Genomic DNA, 21,511 nt, shown 5'->3' with positions numbered 1-21,511 from the left:
TTTAATCCTCTCCTTTAAAGTCAAATCAAGACAAAGGTTATTATTTTACATTTCTATAATGATCTTATTGGGAAATACAGCAGTATTTGAAACTAGTTCTGCAGAATTGAAAAGTGGGAATAAACTGAGGCAATATTTCATTATTTTTCTCTTTGATTATAAAATTTACAAAGCAAGTATTTCATAGGAAACACACAATCCTTCCCCCCCCCCCCGCCCCAAACACACACATAAAGTCTCAGTTTTTTGGTGGGTGGTCATCTGAATTATTTATTTGCAGTTATCAGCAAGGCAAAAAGTAGTTTTAATTTGTATAAACTAACAGTTACGGTCTTCTGGAACATGTCATGATACAGAAAATGTTTAGTAAAATCTGTTAGAAATTCCAAGCATTCTTAGGACTCCCTAACTTCCTGAATTCCACTTTCCTTAGATTTTCTAATTTGCCCCATCAAAGCTAACACACTGGAATTTTTAAGAAGCACATTGAAAATTGCTACTTTGGATAGACATCAGAAGGGCCGCACTTCACATTTTATAAAATAGTTCAAGTTGAAAACTGGAAACACAAACGGTCATTCATGTGTAAACTAGAATAGCAATAACAATAAAAAAAATCAGAGTCTGGAACTCCAGGTTTGTCTCAAGCCTGAGAGGAAACCTGGTCTGCCTTGTTCCCTCCTGTCCAGCTCAGGGCTGACATACACGGAAATGCCCAATGAGTATTTCTTAAATGAATTAATTCCAACTAGTGCATGACTTACAGATCATTACAGGAGGACGTCATTGCCTAAACCCTTCCATTAGGTATTCGTGCTCACAACGACTGTTTGAAGAAATGAAATTGAATTTTAAAAGTAAATGACTTGCAGTTCATAACCAGTGCTTCTGTCAGGCACGGGTAAATAATGGTCTGCCTGTCCCCAGGCTTGAGCGTAAAAGGAAATTGAATCCTGCCTTTTTATCTACTGTTTACCCTCTACATCCCCCCGGCATGCCCCAGCGCTTGTTTTCGGTAATAAAACTTTAGGTTTCCTTCATACTGTAAATTTTGATTTTTGCTGATCTACCAGTAGAATCACTGATTCGGAAGCACAGCCACAACCAAAGGTAACAATTTGAAAGCACAACCAAAGGTAACTGATCTCTGAGGATGTCTGCTTAGAAGCATAACTGTGTGGATGTTTAATATAAAGACCATTTAATGCTTTAATCTTTAGATGATTTTTCTTCAGATATTTCTCTGCACACATAAGAATAATATGAGAAAGCACCTTAGCATTGCACAAGACTGGAAAAACAGGTCAGAAGAAAACCCATTTCTTTCACATATTCAACATTATATTACATTCTCTAAACACATGTCAATGTGTTAAATTTAATGGAAGAACAGTAGTGGTTAGATTATGAAAACAGTGTCATAATAGTCATAAAGCTGTCTATTTCACGAGGAAAAATGGATTAGCAGTGACAATGTATAACTCATTCGAGACATATCTTTAAACAAAGAATAAAGGTTACTAATGCTTGCATTTATTGCATTAGTACAGGGAAGTCAGAGAGTAAATCTCAGCTCTCATGCATTTGACCCGCACACCAAATAGGAAAACCCACGTGAAGTACCATAAGACATCAGGTTCACGGTATCACATGATGGTCTTCACAAACGCTAACTTTCCCCATGTCTAGTGACAAGCGACTGTCTCCTGAGCCCCCGCTGGTCATCACCTGAGTTTCCTCTTGGTCTTCCCATTGCTGCCAGCAGCCTGCCTCTTCTCTCGTTCGACTCTTATCTGCATGGGTGGCAATGGCACTACCTAAAATTATCAAAGAAACTAAGTCTCCTTTTCCTTGGCTCATGCAGGACCACTGCTGGCCTTTATTTTAAATCCACTGCATTCATTCATTCAGCATTTATTGGGTGCTTACTAAGCCCTGGACATCAAAACCTGAATAAGATCAGTGGGAAGACACATAAAGACAAGACAGTGGAATGTGTCCTAATGATGTTCCCAAATCTACCCTGGCCAAAACCACACTCTTGATCTTCACACATCTTCACTCCTTTTCCAGTTAATGGTATACTCTCCATATCATCACCTTTGATCTGGGTCTTTCCTGAACTCCCATATTCAATCCCTTGCTGAGTCATGTTAATTCTGTCTTTACTATCTCCCTCAGCTGGCTCTCAAGACCCCACATCCTGTGGACAGCCAAACTAGACTCCTCCATATTCCTTCCTCACACCATGTCCAAGACTGATGTCCAAGCTCAGGCTCAAGATTCTTCTTATAGAATGTTTTTCCTCTTCTCTCTGCATGTCCAAATCCTAATCACTTTTACATCTGGCTAAAATGCTCGCCTCCTCCCAGTAGCCTTCCTGGATTTCTCCTTTCATTCACCACCCATTGATTTCCAACTCTGTCAGGCAATGTGCCACTCCGAGTTGTGGCTATAGAGATAAAAGATTTGGTTCTTGCTTTCAGGAAGCTCAGAGTCTTGGGGGAGAAGTGGACGAGCAGGCAGGGATCATCATGTGATAATCACCATGGGGTAGAAGGCATGGAGGTGAGGCACCTGTCCCTGCTTGCAGAAGGAGAGGTGATGTTTCCCCACGGAGGTGTTTCTAAGTGGTTTGCAAGGACCCATAGGAGTTAACAAGTGAAGAAAGGGACTCGCAGCATGGCAGACAGAGTGAACAGTGGATGCGAAGGACAAAACACGAAAATGACATGGATGTTGAAACTGCCAGGAGGTCAGGCACGGGATCAGCAAGGCAGTAGATAACCAGAGAGGAAGGTAGGAGCTGGGTAATTGACAGTCTTGCAGGTCACACGAAGGATTTTGACATTTATCCTCTGGGCAGTCCACAGCCAGAAAAGACTTTTTTTTCTCTAAGATCTAAGGTCAGGTGGAGAATGTGAAGAAGAAGAGGGTGAGGATTAGAGAGGCAGAAAGCTTAGCTGGGAAGACGGCAGTAATCCCAACAGGAAATGATGAGGTCATGAACGCATCACTTCTCAGTGTGGGTCCCACATCCGCAGCATCAGCATCAACTGGACATGTGTCCAACAAGAATGCAGATCCTCAGGCCTCATTCCACACCTACGGAATTAGGAGAAACTCTGGAGGTGGGGCCCATCAATCCGCGTTTTAACAAGCCCACCAGGAGAGTCTACGGAACCACAGAATGAAGTGCACGGAAGTGAAAATAAATGGAGAGATTTGGGAACATTAAAGAGGGAGAATCTGCTGAGCCTTGTGGCAGCAGAAGGGAAGGAGAGGGTGTGGTCAACAGAGCTTCCTTCTCAGAGTCCTGGCTGGGACCTGAACATGTGGTGGCACCCATTGGTGGAGACGGGGAACACTGCAGGAGGAAGCAATCTGGCTCCAGAAGTGAGGGAACATGGGTTTGGTTTCAAACATCTTTGGGTAGAGATGACACTGCCTTCTTTAACTTCCCACGGCACTTTGAGAATTTTCCAGGACATGATCTGTTTATGTTACATTATAGCTGAGCTTGAGTGCTGGCTTTGAACCAGCTTGAAAGCTCCTTGAGGGTTGTGGTCAGGTTTTATTTCTCCCCCAGAAAGCCAAGCCCAGGTGCCTACATAGAAGACATACCCATAATTGTTTATGCAACGAAGTACCCTCTTTAAAAAAATTTTTTGCAGTTAAGAAATATACAGTTCCCTGAAGACAGAATTAGCACGAAGGCAATGAATTCAGCCTTTCTGGGGCAGATCTGTGCCTTCATTACCGTGGTGTCACATGGAGTTAACAGTTTTACTACTACAACATTTAGGATGTAACAACACCAGACAAACTAACATTTTCTGAGTGGTTCCCAGGCTATGAACTGTATCGAGATGCTCTTTATACACATACCGTCATTTCGTCTTCAAACGACTCCGTGAGTTCAGTATTATTACCCAGGGTTTACAGGTTAAGAAACTGAGGCACCACTAGAAAAAGTTGGAGCCAGGATTCAAATCCAAGTCTGCCTGACACCAAAAATCCTGCTACTTATCACTAAGCTACAATCTCCTTATCATTCCCACTGCTTTCCAATCTATATATAACCTGTTAAAAAGGGAGGAAGGGGTCGGTTAGCAAAACAACTCTGGAGACTAAAGAGGGTTTACGGGGATATGAATTTTCTACCTTTTATGTGATGGGCTAAAAAATTTAAAGAAAGTTCTAACAGGTGGAAATGCATTAAAAATAATTTTTTAAAAAAGCATTAAAATATCAGAGAGAATATTTTTTAAAGTTCTAGGTAGGAAAACAGTATATTATAACAAGCCAGGAATGAATTTAAAATACTAAAAAAAGAAAAAAGAAAAAAGAAAGAAAAGGAACTATGTAATGGAATGGATCTAAATGCAGAAGTTAAATCACAGCACATCTGAGAATGAGACAGAACTGAAGTTTAAAAAACGAGGCATGCATCAAACAGAATTTATAATGCAGAGGATATGCCAGGCAGTAGCTTTTAATCTTTCGCTGTCAACCTAACTGACTGAGATGATAGAGCAGAAAACCTTTACACTGCAGTTCTACAAACACAGCTGGTTAGTAAAAGACTTCTTTGGGAAATGCTCGTCAGCGGTAACTGGCAGAGTATTGACCCTACTCTGATCTGACTTCTTGTGTCACTCGTGAACAACTGGATGCCCTATAATTTTGCACAAATCTTAAATGAAAGAAAAGCATGTTTTCACACAGCAAAGCCAAATAAGGAGTAGCTCAGAGGAGAACTCCTTGGTCCTTTAACCTCAGAGGCCAGGAGGATGGCTGTGGGCTCAGGTTATCTTTCCCTCTTCCTCCTGCAAAGAGGAAGACCTTCTTGCAGGAGGTAGGATGTTCTTCCCACCTTCAGGTTGGGGCTGTGCAGTCAGTGCAACACATGCCTGCAATGAAGAAGAAGACCACCAGGGGGAGCAAGGATGTGAACAAGGCTAAGAGGCTACATCTGAAGAGAGAAAAATCAATCTCGTGGCTACAACTGGAAGGAGAGGAGAAAACGTCTTCATTTTTCAGGCCTTGTTGCTTCTTTCTTTTTCCCGCTTTTCTTTCCACTGAGTTTTCATTAGCAGACGCAGCTTTTGTCTATAGGACTCCAAGATAAGACCTCGTTTGCAGAACTGGGTGAACTTAGCCCTGTGGCCTGGAGACGGACTCAGCTAATCTTTTTGGTTCGCTTCCAAAGTCTGGCTGGAGCACCTCTGATGCCTGTGGACACATCCCGCCTACTCTAAAGTCAGGAAGTTCTGAGGGTCATTCTAAGGAGACTTTTCCAAAATGTCTCAAGCAAGGGTAAGGCTTCTGAGATGACACCCCTCAATAAGACTTCAGGGGAAATAAGATGTCTTCAGAGTTTTGAGGGATTCTCAGGTGAAAGAGGAATTTTTCTTGCTTAGTGGAGGATTCCCCTTAATAGAGAGAAAACTTTCTAATAATTAGAGGCTTTCATGCAATGATTCTTCACTAGAATTGTGCATCAGCATCTCTTGGGGAGTTTTTTCCCCCCGTGATCCAAATATGTGGGCTCCACCATTAAGAGTATATATAACTCAGTATTTTGTAGTAAGACCTAGAAATATGTGTTGTGAAACAGCTCCCAAGAAGACTCTGATGCCCATGATACTTAAGAACCAATTTTTTTATTAACCTCCCACTGCCCATGAATAATGTTCTATCTCCTTAGCCTAACACTCAAGGTTCTCCACGATTTACCCCAGTTCACTTTCAATTCTTATTCTCCCACATTCTTCTTGAGCACTTACTTTTTCCGATAAAAGAGGGTGATAATACTTTCCTAATAGTGTTGCTTAAAGGATTAAAGTAAGATGCACAAACATCTAGTGTGCTGTCTGGTGCTCAGTATACACCAATAACAGTAGGTCCCCAATGAATATACATCACAATGGATAAAGAAGCAATGGCGAGACCTGCCTCAAAAACAAATGAGTGAACCTTTGCCTTTAAACGGAGGCCGTTGACCCTGCTTTAGGGAAGCCTAGGAGGAATCCCCGTGGCCCCAAGACCGTTTCCAAACCTAACACGGTTTCTTTAGGTGCACTTTCTCTTCTCAAGTGGCAATGCTTTGTAGTCACAGTCAGACTTAGACTTTGCAGGGGGTGAGAGCAGTGGGGAAGGGAAGTTAAAACACTATAAAGAAATTCTGTTTCCGACCAAGAGGCTAAAGCAATCTAGGGCACACAGATGTAGGGGCTCTGTCTCTACCCTTTGAATACTTTTCAAGATTTTAGTCATTTGAATGGCTGTTGAACAGAGTCAGAGCAGATGTGGAGTTTATAGTGAAAGAGTAGCCTTTACGGATATGGCTGCTGGAACCATGTAGGCTGGTCCACCAGCTCCAAACGGTGAGAGTCCTGTGGGATGCAACTGAGAGCCACAAACACTCCTAAAGGGTCCCCTGGCCAGCTAAGACTGGGAAACTCTAGGTGAAAGCTGGTTAAACAGATTTTTCATTTTGTTTTTAATTGAAAGCATTCTCAGAGTCTTTAAAATGTGAATAATTGTCATGACTTTCCTAGAGGGGGACAAGGGGACAACATTTCCCAAATTTATTGAATCATGGTATTTTCTTTTTTTTCAGTGTCTTCGGGGACTAGGATACTCAGTAACACACTTACGGAAATGCTGATATGATGGTTTTGACAGGGATCCTTACCTCTGTAACTCCCGTGGCACTTGATCAAAAAAAAAAAAAAAAAAAAAGTTTCCTGGACTCTACCCTAGAATCTCCAGGAGAAGGGCCATTGCAACTATATGTTTCAAAAGGCTCTGCTGGGTATTCTGCTGTGCAGCCAGAGCAGATAGCCACTGCATTAGGAGAATGGCTCCTGGATTCGGGAGGGCTTAAGTTCAAGTCCGGGTACCATGGATAATCATTTTACTATATTTGGAAAGTGACTTCATCTGGTTGTCTTAGTTTTCTCATCCATAAAATAGGAAATCATACTCACTCACTGGTACAGTTTTAGGCCCAAAAGAGTTAAATGAAATAATGAAGTAAAACAATTAGCACAGAGTAGGTGCTGTTTGCAATTTGGAATCCTCAGTAGCTTCAGTATAAATAAAAATAGAAAAAGTATTTGCTTTCTCCATCTTTTAGGCTCATATGCCAACAATTTTTGCCTTTCTCCAACAGGAATGAAGTAATTTTGAACTCTTATGTCTGTGATATGCCTGTGACACTTTGACTTTTGTTATCCTTAGAGCAATGTTCTGAAAGATAGGGTCAGACCGTTAACAAAGATGGTTATGAGTCTTTTGGAAATCACGCCCCATGTCTTCTGGAAAATAGTTCTTTATCTTTTAGATTGTACATAATCTCCATTTTCCAAGAAATTATCTAAACTAGCCCAAGAAATTGAAATCCGGTTTTAGAGCATAAATGAAATGATGTCATCCTAGGTTTGCATTATATGCCCTGCAAAGGTCCAACATTTGGCCAGCACCAGCTGTCCATGTTCTTCTGTTGAGGCAGAATTTTCTAAAATATTAACTTCAAAGGCATTTCTATTTCTATAAGGGCAGATGTAGTGGGATTTTTATAGACATTCTAACATTTGCTGTCTTTCATGTTCTCTTTCCTTTTAAATAATCCCTCAGTGTTTTATCCCATTAAATAGATTTTTAAAATCTAGTACTGAATGGGGATGTATGCGTGTGTGTGTGTGTGTGTGTGTGTGTGTGTGTGTGTGTGATGACAGCTACCCTCCAGGGAGAAATGTATGTGTGAATTTGACTCTGGCCCAGAGAGGTGCCACTGTGTATGAATGCAATGGTACAGATGATTCCAGCCTTATATGTGGATACTTTTCTGAAGTTCATTTGTAAGTCAGTAGTTTGGAACCTGGAACACATTTTCTCTTAAAAGAAATGTTCTACATGGTGGAGAGAGTCCCGGGCCAGCCCACAAGAGCCTGTTTAACTCGTACTGCACCTGAAGCAGAATTGTTAGTAACTCCAGAGAACAGCATTTCCATGGAAACACATTTTCAGAGTTCTACTCTTTAATGTTGAGAAACACTGACTATAAAATTTTAACTTGTCTCCTAAATCACTTACCCCCTTTTCCTTTAATAAATTATCAAGAAGAGGAGCTAGTCACACCACAAATTATTTCTTGAATATGTTAGGTTAAAAGAGTATTTTTTTCTTTGCTTGTTTCATGTACTTTGAAACTTTAGAAGAAGGATGCACGTAACAAAGAAAAAGAGTTTCTTTAAACATTCTCGAGCTACTTCAAACTTGTTTTTTTTTTGTCCTGGCATTTCCTGGCTCTCCCTGTATGTCACAGCCTGCTCGGCTAGCTGCAGAGAGGCAACTGTCACTATCCTTATGTTTGTTTTTAAATACATCAAAATTGTTTATTCGTTTTTTTCTACCATATCTTTACCTTTCCCTTAAGTTTTTAAAACTTGCCTTATAATTTAATAGGAATCTGGAATAACTAAGTAATGAAATATATTCCAGGTCACACTGACCACAGGAATCAGAAATGTTTCAACTAATTATACACAGATTACGGTAGAAGTTGTATAAATATATCACAGAATCACAGGGCTGGAAAGAACCTTAAAAGATTGTCTAGTCTATTCCCTGGCTTCTAGACAAGCCAGTCATTCCAAACAGATGAGAGCTAACCTCTATTTTAGAGAAGAAGGATGACTTTGGCTTTAACCCTTGCTCAAAGATTTAACAGTTCATGCACCATTAGTAAATTATTCTTCGTTTTTAATCTGAATTCTTCCCTTGACAGTTCCTCATAGGAAACAAAGTAGGTTGATTTGTGTAAGATCCCACAGTATATTTAAATTTCATATTTTGTTCTTGCTCTTCTAGGGCCTTCCTGAACATCTCAGGGTCTAATACTTCTGTTACTTTGCTCCCTCTGGGTTGTTACACCTTTCAGCACTGGGAACTAAAATCCAGCTACTGTGTTTTGTTAGGCTTCAAGAACTGAGCATAGTTTCCACACACAGGAACATTTAAGTCTAACCTGATAAGCAGACCCGAAGACTCAAAAGAAAACCAAATTTTATATTTATAATAAAATTGCAAGAGCATAGGCTATTTATTATGGTCACTCTCTTTCAGGTAGTGAAAATAGCATAGGCTATTTATTATAGTCACTCTCTTTCAGCCCTAATCTTATTCGTTCTTCAGTAAGGTAAGGAAATCAAAGAGAACCTACCCCAATGAAAATTATTGATAAACTGTGATATCCTTAAATGTCACCAAATATCATTTTTCTATTGAGCACCTACTACAGAACCTGCAAGGAGTAATCTCAAAATATTGTTTGCTCATTGATAATGACTATTTAGACTTGTTACTCGGAGACTCTTTAATGGAAGTTTCCAAAGGAATGGGCATGTTAATCTCTATACTGTGGACAACACTAAACATACAGGCTTTATAGCAAGTACTGCTGGCTGTGTTATGCACTTAAAACAGTCCTACCATCCCCCGTGATAAGAGAGACAGGAAGGCTTATTGCATATTCCCTCTGTGTGTGAGATTTTGAATGCCTCAAAGGTGGAGATTATGTCAGAAAGAAGCAGACATGGGTGGAAATTTCCATACTTATGGTCTCAACCTGACAGTCAACCATATACCTTGTTTATTCCCCAAACTTACCTTGTCACTGAGTGGTGTGATGGTTAATTTTATGTGTCAGTTTGACTGGCCAAGGGATGCCCAGATTAAACAATATTTCTGGGTGTATCTGTGAGGGTGTTTCTGGATGAGATGAGCATTTGAATCAGTGGACTCAGTAAAGTAGATTTCCCTCCCCAGTATGGGTGGGCCTTAACCAATCCCTCGAAGGCCTGAATAGAACAAAATGTGGAAGAAGGAGGAAGTCGATTTTTTTTTCCTGCCTCGCTGATTAAGCTGGGACATCTCATCTTACATTCCCCTGCCCTTGGACTGGGATTTACATCATTGGCTCCCTTGGTTTGCAGGCCTTCACACTCAAGCTCAGACTCAATTACACCAATGGCTTTCCTGGGCCTTCAACTTGCAGATGGCAGATGGTGGGACTTCTCAGCCTCCACTGTTGCATGAGCCAATTCCTCATAGTACATCTCCTTTTCTTTATTCCTATCTATCTATCGATTGATATATCTCCATCCTACTAGTTCTATTCTCTGGAGAACCCTGACTTACAGTGGTGGCTACTCATCCATGCTAAATACCTAAGGGGACCGAAGCAACTTTCTGAGAGCAGGCTAACAAACTTGACCCTGTAAAATGGTTGTGGGAGCACTAGGCCTAACTTTTCTGCATTAGCAAAGTATTTCAATGGAGATGGTTAAGCCTACTTCGTGTACGCTTACAAAGTAGAATCTGTCTGTAGAGCTTCCTGGCAGAACCTAGCACCCCTACACTACCACCAGCATGACCCTTGTATGGTTCAGCTGTATTAAGGCAGATTTATTCCTGGGAAACGGGGTAATTCTTTTGTTACCAGTGAATATGCCAAAAGCTGTTTTGGAGACTCAAGATCCCCTGAACTTACCATAATAGGAAGCTCATGTCCCCATCAACCAACAAAATTCCTGGACCAAAGAGGGTTTTCTCTTTATGATAACCATAAAGACTTAGGACACTTGTGAGAAAACACAGAGGAAGAAATATTAAAATAAAGTTTTCTTACTTTTGCTCCCCAAATGTCAGCATTATTTATAGCTCAGTGGTGTAACTCTCTGATATTTAAGCACTGCTAACGTTAGCTAAATATACAATGACCAGGGTACCCTAGCCTTCACTGGTCTTAATGAAAGTATCCCTTCAGGGAAACTTCCTGGTTTGAAGACCTCTGTCCAAACCGTTAACTTAAATTTCCTTCCGCACTCTGGCAAAAACACAGTATGACGTTATACCTCTGGTATTCATCTGTTAGGGACTCAAAGGGTCTTCCAGAAGGCACCCACTAATCACACAAATGAATTGCAGCGCAGTACAACTTAACCATGGGCAGAGACAACTTACTTGTTCATTTTTGGTAAGTCTGGTTTTGTTGTGAATGTCTGACGTAACCAAATTGAATCCGTGCTTCTCTGACAGGATTCTCAGAAGCAAGACCACGGTCCGGCTGCCACACTTGCCAACTCTGTTGTACACCACCTGGCTCGGGAAAGGTAGCGCCTGGGCAGAACAAGAGAGCAAATGAGAGGGTGTGGGTTAAAATACGTCCCTCAATTTCAGAACAGTAAATGTCTCATCCATCTAAATGAGAAGTGTCCATACGAAACTGACAAGAGAATGGAAGCGATGAACTCGTATTTACCTTCACAGTATAACTTGAGAGAAACGCTGGACTCCTTATCCATCTGCCCTGAAACTTAAAACTGGTAAAATTGGGCTTCCCTGGTGGCTCAGTGGTTGAGAATCTGCCTGCTAATGCAGGGGACATGGGTTTGAGCCCTGGTCTGGGAGGATCCCACATGCCGTGGAGCAATTAGGCCCGTGAGCCACAACTACTGAGCCTGTGCGTCTGGAGCCTGTGCTCCGCAACAAGAGAGGCCGCGATAGTGAGGCCCGCGCACCGCGATGAAGAGTGGCCCCCACTTGCCACAACTAGAGAAAGCCCTTGCACAGAAACGAAGACGCAACACAGCAAAAATAAATTAATTAAGAGTTAGGACTTCAATATATTCATTAAAAAAAAAAACTGGTAAAATTTTATGCCATCTATAATACTGATTGTGAAACTACTTTTGTTTTTTTCTTAGGAACAAAATACGTAAATATGTGCTTTAATGATCGTGTTCTTTTGCAAGTTATATTATGCTGTATCAGAACTTAATCTGTAGACTGCTCAAGAGAAATATAGTAATTTAAAAAATTGAGACATAGTTTCCATACAATAAAATGCACCCTTTTAAAGTATACATTCAGTGAGTTTCAGTATACTCACAAAATTGTGAACCATCACCACTACCTAATTCCAGAGCATTTGAAAAGAAACTCCATACCCATAGCAGTCACTTCCATTTACCTCATTACCTTGATCCATTGAAACCATTTATCTACTTTCTGGCTCTATGGCTTTGCCTATAGCATTCTGAACATCTCATATAAAAGGAATCATAGGATATGTGGCCTTTTGTGTTGGGCTTCTTTCACTGAGCAATAATGTTTTTAAGGTTTATCAGTGTTGTAGTGTGAAGTACGTACTTCATCTCTTTATATGGCTGAATAATATTACATTGTATGGATATACTGTATGTTTATACACTCATCAGTTGATGGACATTTGGATTGTTTCCACCTTTTGCCTACTATGAATAATGCTGCTATGAACGTTTGTCTATAAGTCTTTGTGGAGACATGTTTTTGATTCACCTTGAGTAAATCCTAGGAGTGGAAATGCTGGATCATATGGTAACTCTACGTTTAATCTTTTGAAGAACTGCCAAACTATTTTTAATACAGCTGCACCGTTTTATATTCCCACCAGCAATGTATGAGAGTTTCAGTTTCTCCACATCCTTGCCCACACTTGTTATTGCCTGTTTTTTTTATTATTATTATAGCCTTCCTAATGGGTGTGAAGCGGTATCTCATTGTTGTTTTGATTTGCATTTCCCTGATGACTAATGATGTTGAGCCTATTTCATGTATTTATTGGCCATTTGTACAATTTCTTTGGAGAAATGTCTATTCAAATCCTTTGCCCATTTTAAAATTGGGTTGTTTTTTTATTGTTGAGTTTTTTTTTTTTTTGCGGTACACGGGCCTCTCACTGTTGTGGCCTCTCCCGTTGCACAGCACAGGCTCCGGACGCGCAGGCTCAGTGGCCATGGCTCACGGGCCCAGCCACTCCGCGGCATGTGGGATCTTCCCGGACCGGGGCACGAACCCGTGTCCCCTGCATCGGCAGGCGGACTCTCAACCACTGCGCCACCAGGGAAGCCCCTATTGTTGAGTTTTAAGTTTTATATTTTTTCTGGATTTGCAAATATATGATCTGCAAATATATTCTCCCATTCTATGGATTGCCTTTTCACTTTCTTGATAGTGTCAAAACACAAGCTTGTAATCTTAATGGAGTCCAATTTATCTGATTTTTCTTTGGTTGCCCATGCTTTCGGTATCATATCTAAGGAACCACTGCCTAATCCAAAGTCACAAAGTATACACTTGTGTTTTCTCCTAAAAGTTTTATAGTCTTAGTGCTAACATGTAGGTCTTTGACTCATTTTGAGTTAATTTTGTGTATGGTGTGAGCTAGTGACCTAACTTCATTGTTTTGCATGTGAATATCCATTTGCCTCAGCAACATTTATTGAAAATACTGTTTTTTTTCCTCCATTTAACTGTTTGGTACCTCACTGAAAATCCACTAGGTATAAATTTATGGGTTTATTTCTGGACTCTCAATTCTATTCCATTGATCCATATATTTTTATCCTTATGCCAATACCACAGAATCTTTTTTTTTAACATCTTTATTGGAGTAATATTGCTTTACAACAGTGTGTTAGTTTCTGCTTTATAACAAAGTGAATCAGCTATACATATACACATATCCCCATATCTCTTCCCTCTTGGGTCTCCCTCCCTCCTTCCCCCATCCCACCCCTCTAGGTGGTCACAAAGCACCGAGCTGATCTCCCTGTGCTATGCAGCTGCTTCCCACTAGCTATCTATTTTACATTTGGTAGTGTATATATGTCCATGCCACTCTCTCACTTCGCCCCAGCTTACCCTTCCCCCTCCCTGTGTACTCAAGTCCATGCTCTATGTCTGCGTCTTTATTCCAGTCCTGCCCCTAGGTCCTTCATAACCTCTTTTTTTTTTTTAGACTCCATATATATGTGTTAGCATACGGTATTTGTTTTTCTCTTTCTGACTTACTTCAGTCTGTATGACAGATTCTAGGTCCATCTACCTCACTACAAATAACTCAGTTTGGTTTCTTTTTATGGCTAATATTCCATTGTATATATGTGCCACATCTTCTTTATCCATTCATCTGTCGATGGACACTTAGGTTGCTTCCATGTCCTGGCTATTGTAAATAGAGCTGCAATGAACATTGAGTACCACAGAATTTTGATTACTATTTCTTTGTTATAAGTTTTGAAATCGGGAAGGGTGAATCCCTGCAACTGTGTTCTTCTTCAAGATTGCTTTGGCTATTCTGGGTCCCTTGCATTTCGGTATGAATTTTAGGATCAGCTTATCAATTTCTGCAAAAAAGGCAGCTGAGATTTTGATAGGGATTGTGTTGAATCTGTAGATCAATATGGGGACTATTGCCATTTTAATAATATTAAGTCTTCCAATCCATGAATATGGATATCTTTCTACTTACTGGATTTTCCTTTAATTTGTTTCATTGATGTGTCGCAATTTTCAGTGTAGAAGCCTTACAATCCTTTTATTTATTTTTTGATGCTATTATAAATGGAATTGTTTTCTTAATTTAGTTTTTGGATTGACTGTTAGCTGATAGAAATACAATTGATTTTTGTATATTGATCTTGTATCCTCCAATCTTGCTGAACTCATTTGTTAGCTTTAATAGTTTTTTGGTGAGGATTCTTTAGGATTTTCAATATACGTGATCATGTCATCTGCAAACAGAGATAATTTTAATTCTTCCTTTCCAATATAGACGCATTTTATTTATTTTTCTCTTTTAATTGCCCAGTTATGACGATTTTGATAGACTAAGAAGTAATTATAACAAGTATATGATTAAAAATTTATATCCCCAATAAAGATATTATTTCCATTTTGAATGCTCAGCATTGAGCAATAATTAACGAATGATAATCAAAAGATTCCTTCATTCAGCACATATCCATAACAGAAGGCCATAAAGAGGCCCAAAGCTAAAGAATATAGTACATATAAACATAAACATACCCCAAACTTGCCTATGGTATGCAACTTGAATTTTTGCCTTTGTAATTCTAGGTTTAATTTCCTAAAATGTTTTATATGCAGAGCAGCATTTCGTAAATTTGGAGTTTCAAGGCTAATTGTCATTGGAGTAAAATATAATAACTGTATCACTCACTTAGCAACCAGTCATGTACCATTTTGATATAATTCTTCATATATATATATTTTTAAATGAGCAGTACTTTGTTTCCTTAGGGCCAGTCAGTATGTTCTATTATGTGTCCTCACAGCACCTAGAAAATGCCTTGGATACACAGGGTCTCAACAGACATCGATTGGTTCTTGGCAGCTCTGATAGGTTTAATGTACTGTTTAACACTAACGCAGTGATTCCAGTAAACTGTGAGACCAGGAGAATCTTCCAATGCAGCTCTGATTTTTCTGACCAAATGCTAATACAAGCCATCAGGGTAAAAGACCATGATTATAATAGGTCATTTTACTTATGGTTCAGTCAGTGAGCACCCCAAAAGTCTGTTCTCTGGCAATGACTGCAGAAGTTCAGATATTCAGATAAATTATTTAGTTCTGACTTTATGAGGTTATGACCCAACGAGGTTGAACTGGGCTTCATGTTTAACAGAATGATATTAATAGTGTTTGTAAGTTGGATTTTCCGTAATAACCGGGCTGGGGGATAGACTATGGTTGTGACAAAGCTGCCAAAATAAACACAGATTTTAATTTCTTTCAGGAATTAAACTGTTCAAGAATTGGGTGAGTGCATTTTTCCCTGTCTTCTAGCCCAGCATAGAACAGCAAGGGAGAATTTGTTATGACTAAATTGATGACCTAGAAGATGTGAGTTACCACATATTAAGCACTTTATTTTAAGAGTGCAGAGTATATCTTAGAAGATTTAGATGAAGAACAGAGGCACTTAGAAACCTTAGATGGAAACAATTTCTCCTGAATTTCTTGGGTAATCAACACAGTAGCAGGCTTAATATCTACCTACTCTCTTTTGCTAATAGCTAAGGATGTTATTTACCTTTGGGTTATTGGTTAGTTAGTTTTTAAAAATACGTTCACTCCAATTCTTTCATTAGTTTTGTGGGAAGCTCCCAAATAATGATTATAAATATCTGATATTTAAAAAGAACACATATAAAAACAAAAATCCCTGCATCATTCCTGCTGCTATAATACAATGATATTTGAAAAAATAGCTATATCTACAAAAACGTTTGAAAAATCCCCAACGTGACTCCAATTTTACCATTTATTTAAATGCCAATGTACAGCTACAGAGTATAAAGATAGAACTAGGAACTGTGTTTTCAGATAAAGCTTCTGGAAGCAGTCTTGTGACCTTTAAAGACACAGCATACAACATCACAAACATAAACCTCTCTCAAATTTAGGGTGGGGCTCTTAGGTCCTTTTCTAAAAACCTATAGAATCCACTGAAAATTGGCAAATTTAGTCAGGCCAAATCAATGTGTTGATTTGGTGGTTTGGGATAAGGTGTTAAAATTAACAATGGCAACAAGTTGATTCATCCCTGCTTTTGGTAGAACTATAAATTTGCTCCTGAGGTCTGCTTTACCAATCACTGTCATCTTTTGTTGATGACAAAAGGCCCTGTCCCAGGCTCTGTGCCATGTAAATTCTTTCAATCCTTGTTAGAGATAGTGAATCAAATAGCATAATTGTCTTCACTCTATTGTGCCTTTCTCTAGGAGTTTAAATTATCAAATGATTTAAGCATCATTCATAGCACCTAAGTGACTCTCCTGTGTGCCCTCCCCTGTCCCAAAGATCATAAATTCACAGAATGACAGGGTTTGAGGTCTAGAGGCAATGTGGACTAATCCATCCATTCCAACTCCCTCCCCGCCCTGCACGCCCACCCCTATCACCCCCATCCCCAGCCCAATCTGCGTTTGACTTGGCTGGAGCTTTACCCTGTCTTTACCTTGACCTTGTCTTTTCACCCTCTCGAGTACTCTGTGAGGTAGATAGTAGCACTATATTTAGGTGAGTAAAACGAGGCCAGAGAGATCATTTGGCATGTTCAAGGAGACAAAGCCAAAAAGTGGCACGTAACAACTAAAGCCCAGCTTGCAGCTCTCCTGACCCCAAAACGACACTCTATTTAATAGACTACCACATCAAAGGGTGAAAATGACCTCTAGTTTGGCTTCTGCAACAGAGATGCTCTTTCTTTTTGTCATGTCTTGAATGTGTCCAACCTCATTAAATGCTACTGTTCAACAGTCAACTATCACAACGTGTATCATCGGGCATTACTCATCCATTACTTATATCCCCAGATCCTCAGCTGGAACTGACAGGAGTCGACTAGCCTCTCTTTCTCCTTCCTCTGGACAGATTTTATAAGCTAATGTAAGCCCAGAGTGTCAGAGCAGCTAATGGGAGAAGAGTATGATATAGTTTTCCCTTTATTCCTTCCCCTAATCTATCATAGGCAGTCACAGCTGCCTTAGATATTGTGACCCACTTCACCAGGAAAGGAAAAAACAGGAAGCAATAAGTCATAGTAAAATATATATAAAATCCTAAATGCACTTGAAATGTCTATCAAGACAAGCAAATGGTAAACTTAACAACTGTGAAAAGACGCCTAAAGACCTCTTAAGATCAACCTCAAATCCCTGTTTTCGTCAACAGATATTTGCCAATTGTCAGGCATCTCAACTTTAATGTTCCTGTTATCATTTGCACACAAATTTTGAATACTTACTCTTTCTTTGAGTGTCCTACAAAGAAGTACACAACAAAACCCCTCACCCCCCCCACCCCAAATGATTCTTCATTCTTGGCAACTATGGTTATACGAATGTTATGTCTGTGGTTTCTATTTTATGGCCAATTTGTAAAAGCAAAGGGAGCTCCAAAATATTTCACTCTATGAATTATATATTTTTATGTTGCCTGCCTTGTAAGTTCTGCAAATGCCACAAATCCCCAGGGCCTGACAGGCTTGTGTGGAACATGCCCAATAAACAGAAGTCTGTCCAAAATCCTAAGCACAACAGTAAATACCACCAGATGACGTCCACAATTCAACAGCTTCTCCCAGGTTTGAAATGGGGCGGGAAAAGAAGACTTTTTAGGTAAAAAGCAAACTTGGTCTGCACCTAGACTTTCATAGTCCATGATTATAGTCTCCCTGCGGACTGGTCTTGTTGGAAGAATGAACATCAGTCCTGCTTTTAAGTCTTTGCAAAATGATATTTAATATAGTATGTGACAAGCTGTGGTTCCCAAATGGCTATATATTTGAATTACCTATGGAACTTTTAAAACTCCAGATTTCTGGGCTCCACTCTTAGACTAACTGAAACAGAAAGTCTAGGATGATGAGGGTCAGGAGTCTGGCTTTAAGAGCTCCCCTGAGGCCCTGCTACTTCCAGGTCCGTTCCAAGAACTACTCTTTTAGAGGACTCCTAGCCTTCCATGTTAAGCTGCTGGGTGGTTCCATGCAGCCTAACAAGGGATTAAGGTGGGGACAGGGTTGCCTGCATGATACTGGAGAAGACTCTGGGTGAAAGGCACTCTCATGTCCTCCTTGGGTCCCCCTGGAGTGCCACTGGCCTCCCACCCATAGTTCAAAGTCATGATCAACCTGACAAATATGCTTACACTATGGTAAGTGCCTACTCGCCTAGAATGATTAGAGAACAGGCGTGCTGGGTACCTGAATGTGTAGGCTGTCTGAAGTTTATACTAAACGCTGTCAGAACGTTAGACCCTTAGTACCAATATTATGCTAAAGATGAATGATTTTCTTTGAGGCATAAGATTCACTTTGTGATCTCACAGCATCTCCACTCCACGGTTCCTCCCACCAATGCAGGGAAGAGTCACAGCCAGGGCTTTGTGAGGCTTGAACTCAGGGACAGTTCTGGTATTCACGGTCCATAGGACTTGGAGCAGTTCAAATCCATTCAGCGAATCGCTACTTTAAAGTTTCCTAGGACACTGCAGTGTCAGGGGCTAGTCGCATCACACCTCGGAACCTCAGCATCCTCTTCGGTAAGAGGGGAGGGCTGGGTTAAAACCCGGTAAATGATGCTCTCTTCTGAGGCTATGAAATGATTCATTTCAATCTATATTATCAAGATATCACCTGGAAATGCCTTAAAAATTGACACAAGATTTTTACATTTCTCCTTGTCCAATATATTCATATAAGAAACAGAAAAAACAGTTCCAGTAATTTGTGCTGCAGACGTGGATTCCAGCTCCATGGGCAGTCACGGCTCTCTTTGGAACCTCTGGCATTTCCGTCCATGTCCCACTCTTGTTTGGGCTTGTCGTGTAATAAATCCTCCTTTGTGCTCCTCTTATGCTTCCTCCTCCCTTCTACAGCTTTAGTCACTTGGAGTTCTCTGTTTTTTTAAGACCATCACCAAACACCAAAGTCTGTACAGGGCCCAGCCTTCCAGCAGTGCTGTCCAGAACTCAGCAGTGATTCTCACTGCCTTTTGACCATCAAGGCATTCTAGGTCTTCTAACAGATGCATCTCTGTTTTCTAATCACCATCGACTCTCCAGACCCCTAGGCTCATTTCCTCCATTCTAGAGGAGGAAACATATAGGACCCGTTAAAGAACTCTCTTTTCCCTCATTGCCACCTCCTGAATGGAAAGCTCTTCCTACCTGCAACTCTCGAATGACATCCTTGTATCTTCTAATTATTCATAACCCATCTTCTTCCAGAAGCCTCGATAAATCTGATCCTTATGCTTTCTCCTTTCCCCCTGCTCCTACTTGAAATAGTTCCATGTCTAATGTTATCTACAGAAAGACAAATATAGCTATAAGTTCTTTACAAATCCATCTGTTTTATTCCTCTAATAGACTGGGTCTACCTGGTATGTGCATAGTAGATAATAAATAAGTATCTGTCTATTAAATAGACAAACGGTTGGGATGAAAATACTATTAAATGTTGTTTTAGAACCAATGCTGTCATATTTATTTTTTAGAAGATGCTGTTTTGGTTGTTCCCTAAGACTATAAGGGAAGTTCATCAATTTTTTTCTTCACACTCATATTCTGCAACTTTCTTTTTTTTTGGCCGTGCTGTGCGGCTTGCGGGATCTTAGTTCCCCCACCAGAGATCAAACCCGGGCCCCAGCACTGGAAGCATGGAGTCCTAACCACTGGACCGCCAGGGAATTCCCTGAAACACTCTTATTTGCTATATTACATAAGAAAAAGTATGGTGAAGTGAAGAAAGTCCCCTGGCCTGAAAGTCAGGAAAGTCTGGTTTTCCCCTTGGCCAAACTATTGACCTTGAACAAGTGACCCTGAATAGCATCTCTGGGCCAAATTTTCCTCAAGGATAAATTGGAGGTACTGAACGCAATGATTTCAAGGTTCCTTCCCGTTCACATCCCACGATGTTAAGGCAGGGATACACAATACTTACAGATGCTCAGAGGGTTATCTAAATGGCATCCTGTGCTCTAAATATTCCATTCTGGTCTATCTAATGTCCTTATCTCCATCATGTACAACATCATTACACTATTCCCAGGAATGTAATACCCTGCACACCATAACAAAATCCTCATTCAAAGAAGTAATTGTTGGGCTTCCCTGGTGGCGCAGTGGTTGAGAGTCCGCCTGCCGATGCAGGGGACATGGGTTCGTGCCCAGGTCCGGGAAGATCCCACATGCCGCAGAGCGGCTGGGCCCGTGAGCCATGGCCGCTGAGCCTGCGCGTCCGGAGCCTGTGCTCCGCAACGGGAGAGGCCACAACAGTGAGAGGCCCGCGTACCTCAAGAAAAAAAAAAAGCAATTGTCACAAGGAGCCAAAAGTAATTTTGGGGAGTGATGATTATTAAACTATCAGAGTTGAACTGTGATGTATGCTTCAGAAAAAAATGACTTCCAGTTTGATTAAAAACTCAAATTTCAGGTGACCTTGGATGAATGCTATTAGTGCCATGGACAGATGAACATTTTCAAATTTCAAATTGACAGATGCCAATAAAATATACATATTAAGAAAGGGCAGTTTTACTTCTAATTCTGCAACATTCTTTATGCTTCTTTCTCTGATCAGTATGCAAATCATAGAAAAGAAGTCCATGATCTGGGTATCTCACTACTACAGTATGTTACAGATTCTAACATTCAAACCTCAGTTTAGCCCATGGAAAACTGAGTGCATGGAATACTCATATGTTTGACAGAAAAGAGAAATGAAGTCCTCATGCCATGGGGAGGATGCGCAAGTTTTAGAGGATAAAACATCCTGAAGGAATATTTCAAATTGTTTACACAGGACTCGATCGTGCTTCCAAATACATATGGTAGCCCTACTGCACTTGTGTTTGAAACTTCTGACCACTCTTCTAAGAGTCCCTTAAACCTTCTCTATGGTTTTTATAATCAAAACGAAATGGAGTAACCCAATATGGGTTTGGCAATCCTATTTAACCCTCATCTTCCTGTGTGTGTGTGTACATGCATGTGTATATGCCTTATATGTTTTGTTGTGCTCAAAGGCACTGTAAGTAATATTGTTGTTGTAGTAAATGTGGACCAATTCTAGCCAGTTCTGGCACTT

At 40.3% G+C, this 21,511-nt stretch overlaps 1 protein-coding gene across 1 annotated transcript in view; it reads right to left on the bottom strand.

The window, feature by feature from the left end:
- UST (uronyl 2-sulfotransferase) overlaps positions 1-21,511 on the bottom strand; it is a 294,007-nt gene that overhangs the window by 117,998 nt on the left and 154,498 nt on the right. Inside the window, exon 3 of the mRNA XM_081251041.1 lies at positions 11,035-11,190. Within this exon, the coding sequence (XP_081107167.1) occupies positions 11,035-11,190 (156 nt within the window). The remainder of the gene's footprint in view (positions 1-11,034; positions 11,191-21,511) is intronic.

The sequence above is a fragment of the Mesoplodon bidens genome (genome assembly GCF_964165515.1).
Source record: "Mesoplodon bidens genome assembly, chromosome: 12".
In the NCBI taxonomy this organism is placed as follows: domain Eukaryota; kingdom Metazoa; phylum Chordata; class Mammalia; order Artiodactyla; family Ziphiidae; genus Mesoplodon; species Mesoplodon bidens.
Note: the sequence above shows the minus strand (reverse complement) of the source record. Positions and strands in the feature narration are given on the sequence as shown.